Source organism: Azolla caroliniana, unplaced genomic scaffold (assembly GCF_043228905.1).
Source record: "Azolla caroliniana isolate FFs.n. ecotype wild unplaced genomic scaffold, voAzoCaro1.0.p SCAF_5, whole genome shotgun sequence".
NCBI lineage: Eukaryota > Viridiplantae > Streptophyta > Polypodiopsida > Salviniales > Salviniaceae > Azolla > Azolla caroliniana.
In genome coordinates, this window is record NW_028230440.1 from 12086166 (window position 1) to 12106566 (window position 20401).

At 37.7% G+C, this 20401-nt stretch overlaps 1 protein-coding gene and 1 pseudogene across 3 annotated transcripts; one reads left to right on the forward strand and one right to left on the reverse strand.

The window, feature by feature from the left end:
• Positions 1 to 942: 942 nt before the first annotated feature.
• Positions 943 to 16475, reverse strand: LOC147864157 (ABC transporter A family member 2-like). 3 transcript variants are annotated; one of them, XM_087319834.1, is made up of 16 exons: positions 16052 to 16475; positions 14731 to 14962; positions 9640 to 9809; positions 9333 to 9518; positions 6101 to 6196; positions 5656 to 5856; positions 5374 to 5533; positions 5064 to 5287; positions 3702 to 3819; positions 3495 to 3571; positions 3330 to 3419; positions 3077 to 3220; positions 2502 to 2801; positions 2339 to 2419; positions 1733 to 1879; positions 943 to 1504 (listed from the first exon to the last, which is right to left on the reverse strand). In XM_087319834.1, exons 1-16 carry the CDS (start codon positions 16424 to 16426, stop codon positions 1214 to 1216), a joined length of 2892 nt encoding a protein of 963 aa, XP_087175960.1. In that variant the 5' UTR covers positions 16427 to 16475; the 3' UTR covers positions 943 to 1213. The 3 variants fall into 3 exon arrangements, with proteins under 3 accessions (XP_087175960.1, XP_087175961.1, XP_087175963.1); XM_087319835.1 differs by lacking the exon at positions 1733 to 1879; XM_087319837.1 differs by lacking the exon at positions 16052 to 16475 and having other exon boundaries at positions 9640 to 9681; positions 14731 to 14871.
• LOC147864158 (uncharacterized) lies at positions 10373 to 14368 on the forward strand (annotated as a pseudogene).
• Positions 16476 to 20401: the final 3926 nt, after the last annotated feature.

Below are 20401 nucleotides of genomic sequence, written 5' to 3' on the forward strand. Positions count from 1 at the left end.
AGTTTAAATAGAGCTTATTCTTCATATATGTAGATCCATAAAAATATTTTCCTAGCTTATAAGAGGCAACGCATCTTCCAACACTTGCACTCTTACACGAACAAATGGTTTAAACCAAGTTTCAAGAAGAAACTTTGGAGTTCAAAGTGAACCTTCCGATGCTCGATACCTAAGGAGAATTTCAAACCCAATTGCATTAATGTACTAAAAAGTCATGGCCCTTCATATCAGTGTTGTAATTCTAATTTCAATACTATTGTGATCATTGTCAGCTTGTGGCTTCTAAGTTTGTAATGTAACATAGGCATCCTTCGTCTAGATAAAATGAGCGGATGACTTTGACCATTTCGAAACCTAATCTAATAGGGCTTGTGTGTGTGTGTGTGTGTGTGTGTGTGTGTGTGTGTGTGTGTGTGTGTGTGTGTGTGCGCGCGTTTGTGCGCCCATGTGCATTACTTCTAGGTGCATTAGATTGATCACTTGTCTTTCTCTCAATCTGAGTTCTCTATGATTGTTGAGGCCACATTATGGCTCAGCTTGGCATTTACCTACAGTTGGCAAAATTGGAAATCAATCTAATCAAGTACCCACCATATTAAAGACTTAATTGAACATACTATAGTTAAGTAAGAAATTAGTTTGCAAGATCTAAATGCTTAAACAATATATTAACATAATCATATAGGAATATTAACAAGGTTTAGAGTAAATCTCTTAATATTGTTTTAAACAATATACTAAAAAACGAGAGATAGAAGCTCTAACCCAAATCTAGGAATAGAGAAGCAGCTCTAAAAAGTCATAATGATGACCGTCTAATGTCTTTTAAATTGCCTTAGTTCTTTCCATGGAAGGGTGGCAAGGTTTTACATTCTTATCTTTTCCTCTTTTTTATTCTTTCCTTGCAGTTGCGAATAAACAGAGTTACATCTATAGTTGGAATAAGTGGAAAAAATTGTGCATTGACCATGATTTGAATGTCTCGTTGTAGGACAATCAACCACCTCTCGAGACTTATCATTAGTGGAACCTTTATTGAGGTAAAAAAATATGCTCTTTGATATTGTGGGGTGTAGTGAAAGGCATCAGTCATGGGATCTTTAATATCAAACTTAAACTGATTACAAAACATGCAATGGGTTCATGAAAGGAATCCTTATGGGCAATCTAACAATGCAATGGTATTTTATGCACTGCCTAGATGACTACTTTCCTAACTTGTCTTCTGTTTCTCCATTTCTGAACTACTAGGGTAATTATTAATCTGAGCAGAGCCTGATTCTCCACACACACTGCCTTCTCCAGTCATATCATGATGAATTGCACATTCTATTTCCTCTGCATTGATCTCTGAAATATTAATGGAATCTTTACACATTGCGCCTTCTTCAGTCATGTCATGATAAACTTCACATCCTGCCTCTGGTACACAAATATGTGCAGTTCTATCTTGCTGTGTGACCAGATCGTTGGACACCATGGTCAATGATTCCTTGATACTAACCTGTAATCACAAGAGAAATCAAACTTAGAAGTTCACTACTTCGCAAAAATAAGCAATTGACTTTAGGGTGATAGAACAAGACTGAAAATCAACAATGCATCTTTAAGCTCTTTCTCAAACGTTCTCCTGATAGGACTTCCCTACCCCTAGTTGAAACATGATGTAGTCCAGATGTTCTATATATGCATATTAGAAACCAATCATTTTTACATTATTAAATAAACTTACACTGGTTGTTCCTTTTGATAATGATTCATCAAGCCCTTCTGACTGCTGTGTCATCTTCAAAAATACTTTTTCTAATGTTGTCAAGCTAATGTGGATATCAGCGATTTTTAGTTCATCCTTCATTACTTGTAGAGTTTTGAAAATTTCCTGTAGTTACATGGCTTATTAATTTCTTTCAAATTGTTGATTTATGGAAATTTCCTTCATAGAATTTGAAAACTGATTTGGGTCCTGACGCTATTTCCACTTATGATATGAGTGTGTCTGTCAAATGGTGATGTGAGAGCTTCACATACATTTTTATGAGTTTCCTTGATAATTAAATAAGTTAACATGATATCCACATTGTTGGATTGCCTCTTAAGATTTTGACGAGTAAAATATGAATTTCAACCATGATGAAAAGGTAAATTCCCTACTTTCATCTACATAAATTCAGAAGATTCAAACATTCATCAACATCAGACAAGAAGTAAATGGAACCTAACGGATGAGAACTAGTGAGAGATTTCATGAAAAATCAGCATCCTCTCACAGATGTATATATCCGTAAGTGACTTATCCACACAATTTATAAACAATCCAGAAAGAGACATTAGGTATTACTGATAAAAGTGTTTCTTTGTGATAAGGAACAACAAAAGTGAGTAAGTCCACGCTTTCTTCTGTGGCGGCAACATCCAAATGCTGTTTTGAAAGCAAGCACAGCATGTGAGTAGTTTGAAAAATATACTTGTAAATATTCTTAAACGAGACTCATTGCAACAACCTGTTTGAAGAAGCATTTTATAGAAGTTTTGGGTAATCTATATCCTGTATAGAACTTATCTGGAGAAGCATGATCTTTTTGTATCCGGATATTGACAATATACCCATCTCCAAAACGTGACTTTAGCCATATTGGCGTGCCAATACAGCATAATTCACCCCTGGTCATTATAGCGATTCGATCACCAAGAATATCTGCTTCCTCCATGGAATGTGTTGTCAAAATTATGGCACGCCCCACTTTTGCAGCCTCTATCACACTCCATACATGTCTGCGTGTTACAGGATCCATTCCGGTTGTCTGTAAATCTCATCAAACACGTGAACATTATTCCAGACTCGGCGGCATATTAAGTAAAAGCACCTTAAAATAACTCACATAATTATATTACTGGTGTTTACAGTTGATGACTATTAAGTAAACGCACCTTAAAATAACTCACATAATTATATTGCTAGTGTTTAAAGTTAATGACTATTAAGTGAGAATTGCAACAATCTTATCCAGCCAACAGTAGCCATTTAAGGGAAGCATATGTTATTTTTGTACGTATAAGATTTATAAGGGGTATTTACAGGCTCATCAAGGCAGACAAATTTTGGATCACCAATCAAAGCAATAGCAACACTAAGACGCCTTTTCATTCCTCCACTGTAATTTTCAGCCTTCACATTCTTCACATCTGACAATTTAACACGTTCGAGCAACTCCAAACAATGCTTTTACAAAGCCCAAAATAGATCCTGTTAGGGTCAGTTGAAGGCAAAAGTGGATAAGAGAAAACACATAACCACTGTATAAGATACATTATATAAGAAACTACCTTACTTTTTTTATATGGGATGGATGCAAACCCTTGATGCTTGCAAACAAATATAGGTGTTCTAGCCCAGTCAGGACATCCCATAAAATGTTAAACTGCAAATAAATTTGTGTGAGACTATAAACTCGTCAACAAATGCGAGAAAAAGAGTACAACAGAACTAAAACAACCTGCGGACAAACGCCCATATATCTTCTTATTTGAGACATTCCAATTGAACTTCTTATAGATTTTCCATACACCAAAACTACATACAATCAAATAGAGACAAAGACACATTCAGTAAATTCATTAAATAAATATAAGCTTTATAATCAATCTCTTTTAGAATGCCTTATATGTAGTGTATTTATTAATTTAATTTTTGCCATATTTACCGTTTCCATCTGTGATAGGTAATATTCCTGTTATGCAACTGATTGTTGTGGTTTTTCCAGCACCATTTTGTCCAAGCAGGCAAAACAGAGAATCTTTTTCAATGTTCATCCATAATCCCTGCATTTAAAAATATCCACTTTTTCACATTTTAGCACGTACTACCATGACAATAACACCGAGACCAAGTATCCAACCCAGATGCCATCATGATCAACCATGTACATGAAATATACAATCTGGTGGGAGAATTGTATCCCCATAGGTACATTCAAAAGTTGATGGTTAAAGACTTTGTTGAATTTGCACATTCTCTGATAGCACTGAAAGAGCCAATAGTATGCAATGGATCCCATGAGAGGTGTGTACAGGTGTACCCTGATACATGAGACCAAGCAAAAGAGGCTGAAATTCGAATGGTGGCACCATGACGAATTCAGATAATAAGCATAATGTGTATTTCAATTTGTCTAGGGAGTCTTCACACATACACGTCCATATATGTTTATTATGAGAGAATCTGTAAAATGTCCATATTTTGTCTCAAGTATTTTTTGCCAAGCTTTTTTATGGACCCAAAAAATAGGCCACAATAAAAGGCTAATGCTAACCTTATATTATTAATCTTCCTTAAATATCTATGTTTCCATTGAAATCTCTTCACATATCAAAGTTTTGATCATTGTCTCTGAGCAAGCAGCCAACTTTTCAAATGATTTTTCTCATGGTACCAGAGCAGAACGATGAAAATCCATTGGTATCACTGTGTAAACGTAGTTTTCTTTTTCTAGGCAGCAAAAAACCAGAAAGGTGAAAGGGCCTTGAAACCCTGTTTAACTGAATATTTAGGCAATGATGACATCTAGAACAACCAGTAGGGTGATATTTTAGTTGTTTGATGGTCTTCAGAGTTCCACAGAGTTAAAGAATAGCCAGCTACAGACATTAAGTTAGATGAACATGGCACACGATACAAGACCTGGTACATACACCGTTCACAGTTGTACAGCATTTTGGTTGCGGGACACCTTGGTGATCTGGGTGGATATAGCATTCGTACCCCTGGTCAATCTTGGTGATATGGCAAAACCTAAACTGTCTATTTGTAACATAGCCTATGATGATTAACTTCATTTGAAAAGCGTAGATATCAAAACCATAGGGGTTAAGCCACATGCATCTCTTGGCAAGCTTATACATCAATTTTATATCTCAAGAGGATATATATGTATTGGTTATGGTAGATAACTCGAAATTCATTAAAGAACCATTTACCCAATTACAATAAGTACCAACAACACAAATTTATCTTCAGAGATCTTGATGCTATGAATACATTAAAATATTGGTAGTTTATCTCTCACCTTCACTGCATACTGCAGGACAGATGGCTTGCAACACATCCCTTTCCATGACACATTAGAAAACGTTTTCACAAGGCCCTGCACTTGTATTGCTATGCCTGTCGGAGTAACATTCTCATATTTTTCTTTCTTAACCACATCTTCTTCGGCTTTTACATCCTCATCCTTAGCGTCATCTGAATATATGAGCTGTGCTTTGTCTGATATGTGTTCATTACCTAAAGCTTCAGAAATGGGAATCATCGCGGAAATTTGTAAGTAACATCTTAGCAACATCGACATAATTATTTTTACAAAAAGGATGGAGCACCTTCAATTGTCTCGTTTGATTTACAAGTCCAATATGTTCTTTGTAAAAAGTAAAGCCATGGTTTTCGAACACCATTCATGTCTGGAAATACGTTATCGATGTAAAGAGCAGATATCAGCCACAAAAAAAATGTTCCTGTCAGCCATCTCAGTATGTTGTCCTGTAGAAAATGTACATGTACATTTATCCTCAGGAAGCAGTGGTTGTGCTTTGCATTTCTTAAACCTAATTTAAGTCTCAAAATGAACTCAAAAATGTCTACGGCAGATCATTCATATTTACCATTGTGAGAACACACTCTGGCTGTGAAAAAGAGCATACATGGCGTTCCGCCCAGCTTATGCCTGGATCTTGTTGATTTGTTGTCGCACGCCCAAGGTAGAAGAGGCCTATAGCTAGCAGATTTGGTGGAAAAAATGACCATACGATTTGATAAGACTTAGACAGGGTTGGATCATAAGGGAATCCAAAGTATGTCACAAGCTGCAGTTTCAAAAGGAAGAAAGGATATATACGTACATTATGAACAAAATCTTATATTTGACAGAAAATATGTACACTTTAGCATATAGCTCTACAGGATTTCAATCAAAAGTTCATCACAGAAACTATAGAAGTTCTCTCTGTAACATGTTTCTCTTTGGCATGGCAGTCGCCCTACTTTGTTTTGTAATTGTGCATTTCTACCAGTGATTTCTTAGAAAAGATAATTCTTTAAACTTACTACCTGTGTCAGAAAACCAACTATAAACACACAAAAGCCAACTGTCTTTGCTGATGAAGCTTTAGTGATGAAACCGGACAGCATATATGCATAACCAGTCTACAAACCTCAAAACAGAAAAAAAAAACATTGTCAAGCATACAGTCGATCACATGCGACAATGTCATGCGCAGTAATGAATTCAAAGTCTCATTTTATTGTTTGTAAATTTAAACTTGAATTTTGTTACAGATCAACACTGTACAATGTTTCTGGAGGTTTTCGTCTGTGAAGAAATGTTTTACGAAAATTTATCTTAGTTAGCTCATACATGTATGTATATGAGAAGATACCCAACAATGTATCCATCAAGACTGCTTAAATGTTTTCATCATTGCTTAACTGGAAAACCTAGAAATGGCCTTGTTTGAATTTCAATACAACTTTTCACCCATCAGATCAGATAAATAGCATTGCACCTCCCAAAATGTCACTTGATGGTTCGCTATAAAGCCCTATTCTTACACTTTCCATTTGATGGGATTATCATCAAAACTTCTAAAATAGATATACATCTCTCTCATGCTCAACATGTGTAACAAACAGCTCCAGAACTGAACTCTTCACAGAGTCAATATGCACGCAAAACTACGGATGAAAAGATTTGCCAATTGTGCCATCAGGATGTAGAAGAGGAGAAGCACTAAATTTGTGATTGTACAGTTTTTAGAGAGGAGGAAATGCTGCTCCCTTTTCACACTCTCAGTACAAGGGTTTCACCGTTTCATTTTTGCCTCTTAAGAGGTGTTCATATACCTTTCTTTGTTTCTTTGTTTGTCTTTCACTCCCTTCTATTCTGTCGTGCCCCATTGCCAATCTCACCTCACAGATTTCTTTCAGAAGAAGAACTCCTTCCATTTCAGCACACTGAATAATGAATATGGCTATACTTGTCAAGCCATACTCTGTCCATGTTTCAAACATACATTGATGTAATATATGTTCCTTTTAATCTTTGAAGCGAACTATAAGGCTTATTAAGCCTTACGGTTCATAAAACTTAATGAATATAATGTAGGTTCGATACACAACTTAGATCAAGCACCTCGGACACTAGTATTAACAAAGGTTGACAAGAACCCAAAAGAGGTAATTTAGTACAGAAAGGCTGAAGAGAATGGATTAAGATATTTAAGACAGAAAGAAAGAGAAGGCATGAAGAGCAACACTACGACTTGTCATGTTGCTCCTCCATACTAAGCAACACAGCATCACTTTCTGCACAAGAGGAGGCAAAGTCAGACCTCTTCATCACTAAGCCTCTAACTCACTCTAGGTTTGGTGTCGAGCTTGGTCTTGACCGTATTCTTCTCCTTGTCTATTTCCACCGAGACTCAAACCTACCAATATACACTCAAACACCCAGGGTTAACATTATTTCCATCAATTTCAATCGCATTTTGCCATGTAATATATGGCAGATGTCGGACGAGCATGCTAAATCACGCACGTGCATTCCTTTATCAGTTTATGGCACACACACCAAGGAAAATGGAGTATTGAGTTAGTCTCAAATACATGACTGACCACCCTGGGGCATAGACGAGCCCTTGAAGCTCTTACCACAAATATATGGATTCCATGTTTAGATCGGATTCCAAGCATCTTTTATTTAAATCAGATTCCAAGGATCTTTTATTTAGATCGGATTTCAAGAATCTTTTATTCAGATCAGATTCCAAGAATCTTTTATTTATATGAGCATACACATTCATTCATTCTCATGATGATGATGCCTCTCAATCACTTCCCTCGCATGTGTATGCAGAACGAGGTAGCCTTGATCTTGGCGGCAGAAGAAACAGAGGATGCAGTCGATGGCGGATCAATCTGAACTTGTCTGACATGTCCATAGAGTCCTGCCCAGGAGGAAGCTCCCACTCCAAATTGTGGACCAGGCTTGCCAGAGCCTGCTGCACAATGGCCATGCCCAGCCCCATCCCCGGACGCATCCTTTTCCCTGCCCCGAACGGAAGAAGCTCGAAGTTATGCCCCCTCACATTCACCAGGTTCTCGCCTTCCGGTACTGCAAGAAATCTCTCTGGCATGAACACCTTGGGGTACTTCCACACCTCCGAGTCATGGCATATGGCCCAGGTATTCACAAAGAGTGTTCTCCCTTTTGGAATTGATAACCTCCTATATGGCAGGTCTCAGAGGACATATGCAGAAGGAGCAAGGAGGCCATGGGATGATTTCAAAATGTTTCCTTCAATACAGCTTGGAGGTATGGTAGACGCGGGATGTCCGAGTTGTTGACACATCGTTGGAATCCCACCACCTTATCGAGCTCCGCTTGAAACTTCGCTAAGACAAGATTTTAACATTTACTGAAGGCCAAAATTGGCGAACTGAAAATGGAATATGAAACAAGCTTGTAATATACGAATCATACCACTAATTTAGCTAAAATTTCAACAGCACCAGAATCATTTATAAACAAAGAAAAAACTCCTTAAGAGTTTGAACTGATAGATACTTAATTTCCCATCCACGAAGCCATATAGTTTATGAACAAGATGATAAATTGTTGCCTATGTTGGCCCAAAAACCTAGCATCCCTTTCAACTTTTCTTCATTAACAATTAAATAGAAGAGGATATCATAAGATAAAGCCTGGTTCCAAGAGTCTGTGGAGCGAGTAATTAGAGTAAAAAATAGTAATTATAACACTAGTTATTAAATAATGTCAAAAGAAGAAAAAATAACAATGATAATGCTCGTCATTAAATAAGGTCACAAAGGAAGAACAAAATAATAATGATAATACTAGTTATTAAATAATGTCATAAAAGAAGAACAAAGATAATAGTGATAATACTAGTGACTAACTAATTTCACAAAAGAAGAGCAAAAATAATTATGATAATTCGAGCTACTAAATAATAATAGTAGTTATAGACACCAGAAAGCATTTCATGTCAAACCACATGATCAAGTTTGAAACCAAAAGGCATGTTTGAGGAACTCGATGGTCTCCCAGATACACCGAGAGGAACTTTCAGCACCCTTGAACCGAACGTCATTGAGAACCACTACTGTTATTATATCTTGTTATCATGTCAGGTGAATTTGTCTACATTTTCTCAAGGACGATGACATAAATCTCAAAGAATAAGTTATTTTGACTCTTCCAAAATCTTCATTATATTAACATTAGAAGAGAGGTATGCATCAGTTAGAGTAAATAATTTACCATGTTAACTTGGAAGAGGAAGAACAAGCACAATAATAGACCAAAGCTGTTGTGTCTGAATATGTAGAAACCAAACATCATTCCAAAGAGGATCAACAAAATAGATGATATAAAACCGAGGAGAATCTCCCATAAAAGCCAAGATGTCCAATATGCAGAGTCAAACAAACCCATAATAGACATTGCCTGTTTAATTATAAGATTTTATAAGTGTCATAATCCTCGAGCACAAACAAGAAATGCATGCAGTAACAAAATTTCTAAAATTTTAATCTAAAAGCTCTTAGTGATCCAGAGATTGGTCTACCTGCCTAAGCTTCAGTTCCCTTTCTATAACAAGGTCACTCATCTGGATGACAAACCCAAACATAGAAGCAGCAAGTAAGAATGTTGGAGCAATAAATCCCACTATAGATAAAACATCTATTGAAGGATGTGAAAATTCTTTGAATGAAACATTCCATCCAATGTTTCCACCTGCAATGTCATGCTTGAGCATAATGATTTAAAGTAGGCAAAATCAATAAACACATTCACATATGCATTTTATTTACCATGATTTAAAGAAGATTTTAATAGTTTAAAGCAATGTGGGTAAATGCATTTAAAACAAATATGCTAACTGGTTTTATTATAAACATTGAGGCGGTGAAAATCACAAAAGCACCAAGCAGGAGTCCCAAAGAAGAATTATGATTTTCAAGCAAGGCATCTTGGTATTTGCAAGCTCTGTTGAGCCCTAACCACTTAATAGAATGGAGAATGATATTACACATGAAGATGCACAAGACCTAGTGCAGTTTATGAGCATGGATATTTAAGGAATAAAGTTTCAAGCCTTTGAGCCATAACCACTAGAATATTGATAAACATTCATATCCATCTACCAGTTTACCAATATCCTCTCCAAAATTGCAAGGTTTTGATCCATAACCATTCAGCACAATTGAGAATGGTGTTACACATGAATACATACATGACCTAAGCGCAGTTTATACGATGGATATGATATTACACAAGAATAGGCATAGTTCATGACAATGGATATTATATTTAACATGAATACAACATACAATCCAGGTGCAGTTTATGAAAATGATTACGAGTGGATAACGGTATTTTAGCAGGGATAAAAGGAAGAGACAAGAATACCAAAGATAATGCCATGTACCTCATGCCAATAGGGCAGATTCTGAAAATACATAATCTCAAAAAAAGCATTCATGATGACAAGCTTCATCCACCCCACAAGGGTTCAATGCTTAACTAGAATCCCCTTGGAATATAGTATAACATTAACCAGGATTCGCTTTGAAATAGAGGAGAAGAATTAGAGGGTCAGGTGTATGATTGGACCATTCTGGAAATCTCAAAATGGAGAGTAGTGTGCCCATTTTCTTCAACTAGAATCTCTTGCAGGATATACATAGAGAAGGTAAGAGTTTGCAACTGTCTCTTCAAAAACAAGAACAAGAACACAGAGTTCTTGACTCAAATGCATCTGGAAACTCAATGGTGAGTTCTAAATTTCTGAATAGTCCTCGAAAGAACTCTAACAACTCAACAACTGTAAACCTGCTACTGATAGAGAACCCTCCAAACGATAATTTGAATGTGGTACACTAACATTTTGGTATATCCAGCATGCAGTAGAACCCGATAAGTGGACTATCCTCGAGTCTCAAACTGTATTCATCACACGAGACTCAAGGACTAGATTTATTACACTAGCACCTTTCTCAAAGCTTGGGGCACAAGCTTATAATAGAGTTCCTCATATCGTCATTCCAGGTGTTGTTGGATGTAGGTTTTGCAAAGGGTATTGCAACCTACTTTCAACATTCATGGTGATGACGGTGTCGCGGAATTCCACAAGCACGTGTCGGATCGGGCGGGACCACCGGGGTCACGGACGAGGAAGAGATGGATGTCGGGAGGCCGACTCTCTCCGGAACCGGCTAGGCCTGTTGTGGCACCAACCGGGACGATTCCAGATGTGAGCCGGAAGCAACCGGTTTGAGGAGAGGGAGAGCACACGCACACTCACCAGCTCTTCGCACCCTCTTATATACAAAACGAGGAGCCTCCGGACCAAAAGAGGAGACACGCCGTGACACAGAACGGCTCAACGCGCACACACATCACAACACGTGCACCCGTGGGATACAAGACACTAAAGACATCGACGCCGACACAGACACTCAGAAGCTTTCTTATGTACAGAAACCGGAAAGAAAGAAACACATCCGACACCAAAAGAGACAGAAATGCACAACCCATCATATATATAATTACAAGAGCAAGATACAACTCCGGCTTCGAGCCGGACTAAGGTAGGTTAGGTTACAACAACAGTCTGCTGCCAAGCCGCCGATCGGGGAGCTCTCGGGCTCGTCGTGCCGAGCGAGGTCTTGCACAAGAGACAGAGCAGAAGCGAAACCCCTTAGGACATACAAGCTCTTAACCGAACTGAATCCTAAACAAACACGAAGACTCAACCCACACGACGAAGAAGAAGAAGACCTCAAAGAACCCTAACAGAAAACAAGAAAGCAAGAAGAAGAAAGATTACATACCTTGGACCTAATGGTATACCCTCCTAACTCAAAATGGGCAACTCTTTTACAAGGGACCCTCCCTTCCTTTTATAGCACAAGGAGGGAGGTGCGTAACAATGTGGGATAAATCCCATATTACATGGGATTCTCTGTCCCAACATAAACTCCTATTCGGCGCCATAAAGGCACCCCCATTATCTTACACGGGTATACAAGGGTGAGTGCTCACGCCGCACCCCGCCAATATTCCCATTAGCCCCGGTTTTCTCACTATGGTCGTGAATCTCCATGACAACAGTAAGTTTTGATCCTTTGTCTGCAATATGAAAATATTCTGCTTGACTATAGAGTCGAATCATACTACAGGGTTGTTTCCAGACAACATAAACTACAAAGTCCCATGCAGTTTTATGGTCATATTCTGCATAGAGAAGGTTAAAAACCAGCTGTCTTTCTTTCGAAAACAGTACGAAGATTGGTTTTCAAGTTATCTAACATGAGAAGTAAAAGAATCCTAGTTCTTACCCACATTGAATTTTCCTCAAAAAAATCTTTTTCCCATCTAGTGGGAGGATTATAATAGCATTGATATTGTTATGTCTAATCATTTGTTGAATGATGAATATAACTGTGAAGTCAGTTTTTGTTTGTAAGAAAGGATAGTTGCCAAATGTGCAGGATGCTAAGATGAACGAGAATGAAGCGCAATATGAAAGGTTCAAGTATCATAACAATCAAAGAAGGAACTTGAAGGGATAAAGTTAGTGGCGTTTTTCAAAGGTGTCAAAAATAGAATAAAGCAAGATTTAGGTAGATAAAAAAGCTCATAACTTTTTCATCCAAAGTCCAAATTTCGAAAGAAAAGATTCATAAACAAGTTGACAATGAGAGCTTTTCAAAAATATCTTGTATGACAAATTTGGGATTATAGAGGAGAAATAGTGATAAAAAAAGCAAGAATAACGCAACCAAAAACCTATAAGTAGGAGGGTATTCTTAGCCATATGAAGGAGGAAAGAAGAATAGAAGGTTAAAAGATGTGAGAAGAGGCATAGTAGAAGAAAGAAGGAGATGAAGGAAGAACTTTTATGAGTTCGGGTGATTAGATATCAAGTAGTTCTTTGGTTTTGTGGTTATATTTGCAGTCTATCGAGTTTGTATTGTTTCCATAATAGAATATTGTATCATTCTTTTCTCTTCCTCTTCTTTTCTCTATCTTTTCTCTATCCAGTTTGTATTGCTGGACAGGCAGGCTTTCAAAAGGGGCTCACAACTTTGGATCACATATTGACCCTCCGAGCCCTTGTCGAGGAGGGCAAAGACCATAATAAGAGTATTTATTGTTGCTTTGTGAATTTCCAAAAAGCCTTTTGACATTGGTCCATGTGCTCGGCGTATGCAACGGCTAGAAGCCCTTCGTGTTCCTACAGATATGCAATAGGGAATCTATGCACTCTATGAATCTGTTGCAAGAAAGTGTAGTCTTTGAAGGGTTTGTCGGAGGCGGTGGCTAGCACAATCAGAGTGAAGCAAGGATGCCCACTATCACCCACTCTCTTCGCTCTCCATATAGATGTGGTATCACATTACATATAGAGATTCGGGGGTTCAGGAGCATGCCTAGCAAGTATAGCTATACAAATATTACTATATGCTGATGATATTGTGCTGATTTCTGACTCTCCGGAGGGACTACAAAGACATCGAAATGCCTTAAAACTACTTTGTACGGACAAACGTTTGTCAATAAACATGGCTAAAACTAAAGTGATGGTGTTTAACACCACTCAAGCATGGGTAATAAGATCAAACCCAGAATTCTTCTTGGGGGAGGAAAAGGTGGAATACACACGCTCCTACACATACCTAGGAGTAACCTTTACAGGGCCTAGGTTCTCCTTACGGGAGGCTGTTTGTGCTCGACTTTCTTGTGGATATGCAGCCCTTGATGCTCTCGAGAGGCAATGTGCACATTTGCAATTCCAAAAGCCATGAACTAATCTGTGGTTATTTGATACACTTGTCACACCAACTCTTCTCTTTGGAGTAGAGATGTGGGGACCGAGTCTTAACAAGGCAAATCATTGGAAAGATTTAGAGAGACCTTTAGTGTCAATGATTGCCTGCATGATAAGGAGCAAAGCATCGGTGCCCCATGATATAATCTGGGCAAAGATGGGGGCAGCACCTATAATCACCAAGGCATTGTTCCGATCAATGACATGTATGCAACATCTTTGGGTGCTCCCTAAATGAAGGTACCTAAGGTTGGCATTTATGTCGTCAAGACAAGTGGCTAAAAATGGAGACCTTCATTGTTGGTATGCTGAAATGCAGCAATGGTTCGAGTCACATGCCATAAGTATAAATGCACTACCCCCGTTCCAATATAGCTTGGTCTCTCCCCATCTAAATATGACCAAAGCGGAAAAGAATAGAGTGATCTAAACTGATATTATTAACTTGGAAAACACAGAAAACAAAATTACAGAATGTTTCCTGGTAAAAACTAAAATGAGCTATGGGCAATCAGAATCTCGTCCAAAATCTACAACAGTAATATGGAATATGATACGTTTTGATAGAATAATCAATCACAAATGCCTCCCAAGTAGTAGATTTAATAGCTGTATCATCCATGTTTATGGCATTTCATAGGCAGTGAATGTTGTTATGATCTACAGCTTATTTTCATTTCTAAATAGCAAGGGGATAGTCTCTTGGATCTTGATTACTGCTTTGAAAGTCAGGATAACACAACAAAGAAAAGCAACTGCATTTATGAAATTAGTTTTATTAGAGAGAGAACTTATGGGAATTTAATAGATAAAGATTTCTACCTCCTACAAGGAATCTAGAAATCTCCCGCTCTGCTGCTAGCTGTAGAGGAAGCTGAAACTTAAAAACAGGATCTTCATAGTAGCCACGTCTCATCTTACTTGATGAATTGGTCTGAATACCATATGCAATAATAGATGAACTTCTTTCCTCCATATGTATAGCTCCAGTGCACTTTAATGGGTTTTCTAGAAGCCATTCTTCTGCATCAGTTACAGTATTGAAACCCAACACCTACACAATGCACATCCCAAATTTGTCTTCAGATATGAGGTCTCAGCATGGATCAGTGTTAGACGCAAATAGGAAATATACTCAATACAAATTACAGCTCTACCCCAGCAGATGATACCACAAAATCAACTAATAATTCAGTTTCCAGCAGACTTACATTCTCGCAATATTTTAGTGGAGTTCAACCAGGAACGAGACTCACACAAATTAAAGAGCCCCTTTTACTTTCCAGAAACGCTACCAAGATGATGGCATAAAAACAAACTAATAATTTAGCTTCCAACAGATTTGCATGTTGCCATTCTTCTCTTTGCTTGTCTTATAAATAAAATATTGATAACAATATTTTACTCTCTCCAGAGAAACATTTCTCTTTTTTATTTACCAAAATGCAAACTTTATGCCAATTCTCGTATCGTAACTCAATGAATTGCCTTTCCACTCTCTAGAGCACACTTCACTGATTTGATCAATATACACATAATATGTCCATTACTTTCTTGATCCAAATTCGATTAAGCACATTTTTTTCTTTCTAGAATGTAGGGCAACCTTGAATTTTCTATTTATCAAAATGTACCCTTCATGGCATTCACTTTGTGGATCAAAATATAACCAAGAGCTTGATCCTCTCAGGAGATCTCAAAAATGCACACTTATTTAATGTCTTTCCCCTTTCTCCTCTCTCTAAAATACAGTTCCGTTTTTTTATAAGAAGTGAGACCCTTATTTTAGTAGTATACAGCATTTTGTTTTTTACCAAAATTTGAAGCTGTAACCACTGCTTTAACTGAGTGCTACTATAAGTACCTTTATAGAATAGGTTTTATCAAAATTGGGTGAACTTAATACGAATTTATTATACCATTTTGTTTCATCAAAATTTGACGATGAAATCAGAATTCCCGTTTACCATTTCTTTTACTTATTATAGAAATTCAGATAAATCAACAGGGGTCTATCATAACATTTTGTTCGATTGAAGTCGAGGAGATAAAATCACTACTTTAAGTAAGTTTTCTTATATTAGTAAGTAGCATTGTCATAATGCAATGAATACACGCAAATAAATGAATGCATAAAAAATACCTTTGTGGAAGGAATAGGTCGACCTGGATTCTTCAACCTAATGTTTTGAATAATCGAAGCGATGGTAGAACTCGAGTTACTACTCCATACGAAATCGTAGCAGGGAGGGTGAACAAAGAAACCAGATTCACAAGGAGGAATAGGAGTAACAAGAACAGAAGGAGGATCAGAAAGATCCTTGAAAGAAGTGGTATTTCTGCGTCTGCTTCTGATAGATCTGTCGACGCCGAATATCAACAAGATGAAGAAGAAGGACGATGTAAGGTGAAGGATGGTGGGAATCCTTCTGCGTGAAGATAGAAGGAAGTTTTTCCATAACAATGCTTTCGACTGTTGCAGAAACAAGAGCATGCCATCGGGTTTCGAGGTCTCCATGGATTCTGTTACGACAGGGAGAGCCCGTTGTATGTGTTTTTGTTTTTGTTTTTTTCCTTTTTTTTCCTTACTTTTTACTTACTATTTGACTATGTATATATATTATTAGTAGAAACCAGTTAGTTGTGTGTAAGGAAGAAGAGGTGAGAGAGGGCCAAGAGGAGGCTTTCTGTAGTTAGTTAAGTTACTCAGAAGTTGTAAACCTCTCTCTTGTCTTTGTGAAGTGGAATGATTGCTACATATACATACATGTAACATAATATATACATATGTATGCCCTCCACTCAAATAACACATAAAAAGCATCGATGCACCTGAGAGCCAATCATCCCCTTCCCCGCCATCCGAACCATTGCTTTTGTATGACTTACTTTGTTCCACACTCGCTTTGATGTGAGACAATACATGGGACACGGATTCATCATACTCGTTCACTATGTCCTCGATGAGTTTGGGAGTCAATGTGTCACACTTCGATACAACGCTCTCTTTCTATTTGATTGCATTCAATGACGGTTTCCTTACATCTTTGACCAACCCAATCGTCGCACCGATTTCTCTAGCGGGCACATTGTGCACTCTCTGTTGCGACGTTCACAAGTAAAGATCTTGAACATTCAAAGTAGCTACTCATTTTCACATGTATTACATGAAGACGTTGTATTTTTGTCTCATATGCCATATTTGACCTCGAAAGATGGTAATAAAATCTAATTATCCCATGGATATTAACGGAATACCTATATATCTACCATCCATGACTTGCATTCTATTGCTCCACCTCATTCATTTATGTCTGCTTGACTAATTGAATAGAGAAATAGAGTGAGATGTATTGTGGTAATTTCATGAAAACAATGGGTCTTCTTCAAATAAATCTTCCTTTAGTTGGGTATTTCATTGCATGATCAATATTTAAATATAATGCTCGATTAGGCCTTGTTTGTTGTTTATGTTTTTAATAAACCAATATATCTATTAGAGTGGTTGTTTTGGTCAGAATAAGTAGGTTGAGAATTCTTCGAGAAGATGTGCATTCAAGGAGAATATACATGTTCCGATATCAGTAATTGGAGACGGTTGAATTGAATTAGTTACTCAAGCTTTTCTAAGATTAGTGTAATGTACGTGCTTTCATTGACACGCAAAAAATGGCGATATGAATTTGAATATAAGAAAAGTTGAGCATAGCATATTATCCCCCTCTCATACATTCAAAAGCCATGGAGTGACAACTTGAAGTGCTATAAATTTCCCTAATCTTCTCCATGACCCAATCAAGCTCATCCTTTGTAGCTGCATTTAGATATCATTACATGCATTGCATCAATTGATCTGAACCATTTATCCAACTTCCGAACGTGATTGCAACTTCATGTTTTTGTTATGTCCAAATACAAGTGATCACAACCAATGGTTTATTAAATCTGTGATACCACGACATGACCTTTGAAATAAAAAATTGATAGCAAATGGCACCTTAAACTCATGGTCAAAGTTATCACATGAAGAGAATTCATAATAATGATCACATCATTGGTTAATTAAGCGTATAATATAACGTGACACGACCTTCAACGTTTTTAAAATACAAACATCAATAACATCATATCAGCTTTAAACTCCTACACTCAACAATCTTTAATAACATAAAGAGTGCTAAGTGATCACACCTTACAAGCTACATAGACTTGGTCAAATATCCCAAAACTAATATTCCACACCACCTTCTAAGTTTGATGTAAAATAGTTCCTAACATTATAACTTCTTCATGCATTAAAGTTAAACATCAATACATCATGTCATCTCTAAAGTCCTTAACAAATACTTTTTTTTTACTAACACAAACAAGCAACACGTCCTAAATCCCCACATAAACCATATTGACTTATCTTAAATCTTAGAGAACTACAATTCCTATCTAATACCAATCAAATCAATATCACATATGATATTGTTCTAATCTATTCATAAAAATAGTTAGTAAAATATATGAGGTAGATCAAATTCTCCGTAGAATGTCTTTCGATCTCAAGGAACCCTTTTTCATGTCGTTTTGTAGTCTTAAACGTGTCCATTGGTTCCTTTCACATGTTAGGTTCATAGAGATTCCACAATGTCTTACATCAATGGAAAACTTCAACCTTCAAATTTAGCTTATGATGTTATTTGCTCTATGATGAACAATGTTCCTTTTGGAAGGGTCTCTGGCATCTCCACATGCCTAAGAAGATCAAGATATTTGGGTGGCAGATCGGCCATAACATGGTCCCTGTTAGTGAATGAGTAGGTAAACGTGGTGGCCCAATAGCTTGCCCACTATGTTCTTCACCTATTAAGACTTGGAGACATTGTTTGTGGGATTGCCCTCAAGGTTAGAGGGTATGGAACAAAGTGACTTGCCTCCTAGCTGCTTGCGAAATGGAAGGAACAACATTGTGAAGCGCAAACAGCTTGGATCGATCTCTTGGTTGATAGTTGGACGGGCACCTTCAATGCAGATAGTTAGTGCTATAAATGCACAAGAGGTAAACTTGTCAAGACCTGATTTGAGAGAGGCTTGAAGACCGCATCCCCTTGGTTGGGATATTTGGATGTTGATCCCAAGCTTCACCTTGTGATATGTATGGAAAGCACGTTGCCTAAAGGTCTTCCAAGATCTGATACGTCCCCCCAGAGGAATTGATCATGGATATATGGTTCGCGATTATTAGTTGCCTATGAGGGCAATTAGACAAGGTTTGCGGCCAGTCCAATGACGTGGTCACTGCCCATTTGCGCTTCAGATGAAAGAAATGGTGGAACACACCAATGGCGATGCATAGAGGAAACAAACCGAGGTAGAACTACCAACCCCCACCCCCACACTGGTTGTTTCCTACTCACCTCCCACCCTCCCTTCATTGTAGCCGACAAGATCCGGCCCAATATTGGTCGGTGATGAAGGGCACTTATTTATAGCTATAGATACCTACTTGTACGTAGTTTCATATTCTTGAACTCCATATTGAGATAATCTCCCTCACATTGCAAGCACAAAATGTTTTTAACATAATTCACAACCTTCTTAGTAAGGGTAATTCCATTTAAAATGTTGTCTATATACACATCAATTTGCCTCTAATCAACCAATGCTTCTCTTTGCCACAATGCATGCATCATGCATGGTACCCACCAAAAAGGTCCCAACAAAGTATTTATGCATGCCAATTTTAATCCAATCAACAAATGCTTTTTCATTAGAGCTAAGTTAACGGAGATAGTAGTAGACTTAATGGCCTTACATTAGAGATAAGTCAATATGATGACATTGAGTATAGAGTCTAACTTAAGCACCTTTAGATTGCCAATGTAAAGGACATGTATCCACACTCATTAATCACCCTAATATTTGGACAATGAAGGACATGTTATCGACTGGTGTGCAAACTTAATGAATGTATAACCAATCTTGGAAGAAAATGAAAAGATTGGAGGAAAAATTGGGGGGACGTATAATATGACGTTGACGAACTTATACATAAAGGGTGTGCCAAGCAAGCATGACAAGTATGGATTGTAAGGACACAAGTTAAGTAAGTAGAGGGAAGGCAACCCAAACAATATGCAGAGGCAAGTTTTGTTGTAAGGGATCAGAGTTTATAATTCAAATGGTGTGTTATATGGGAGACAATGTGTGTGTGATGTAAGAGGATCCGAGGCAACGATGGACCAGTGCGGATGGATGGATGGATGGATGGATGGATGGATGGATGGATGGTCCTCTAGAGTCAGACAGACTAGAGCGAGCTGTTGATGAATATGAGTAGTGTAAATTAGCATTATGGACCCGACCATATGGGGAGGAGGGAGGAGTCAGGAGTGGTAAGAAAGAGCCAAGAAAGCAACCTGAACCAAGTGGGACGGATGATGATGATGACGATGGCCTACACAGGTGAAAAAGAGGAAGGGAGGTCAATGTGATTGATGAAGAA

Coding starts and splice junctions, on each gene's coding strand:
- LOC147864157 (XM_087319834.1), bottom strand. CDS start 16,426: ATGGAGACCTCGAAACCCGATGGCATGCTCTTGTTTCTGCAACAGTCG. Junction 9,519..9,639: donor GGGAACTGAAGCTTAGGCAG/GTAGACCAATCT, acceptor ATAATTAAACAG/GCAATGTCTATTATGGGTTT. Junction 3,221..3,329: donor ATCCATCCCATATAAAAAAA/GTAAGGTAGTTT, acceptor GCTTTGTAAAAG/CATTGTTTGGAGTTGCTCGA.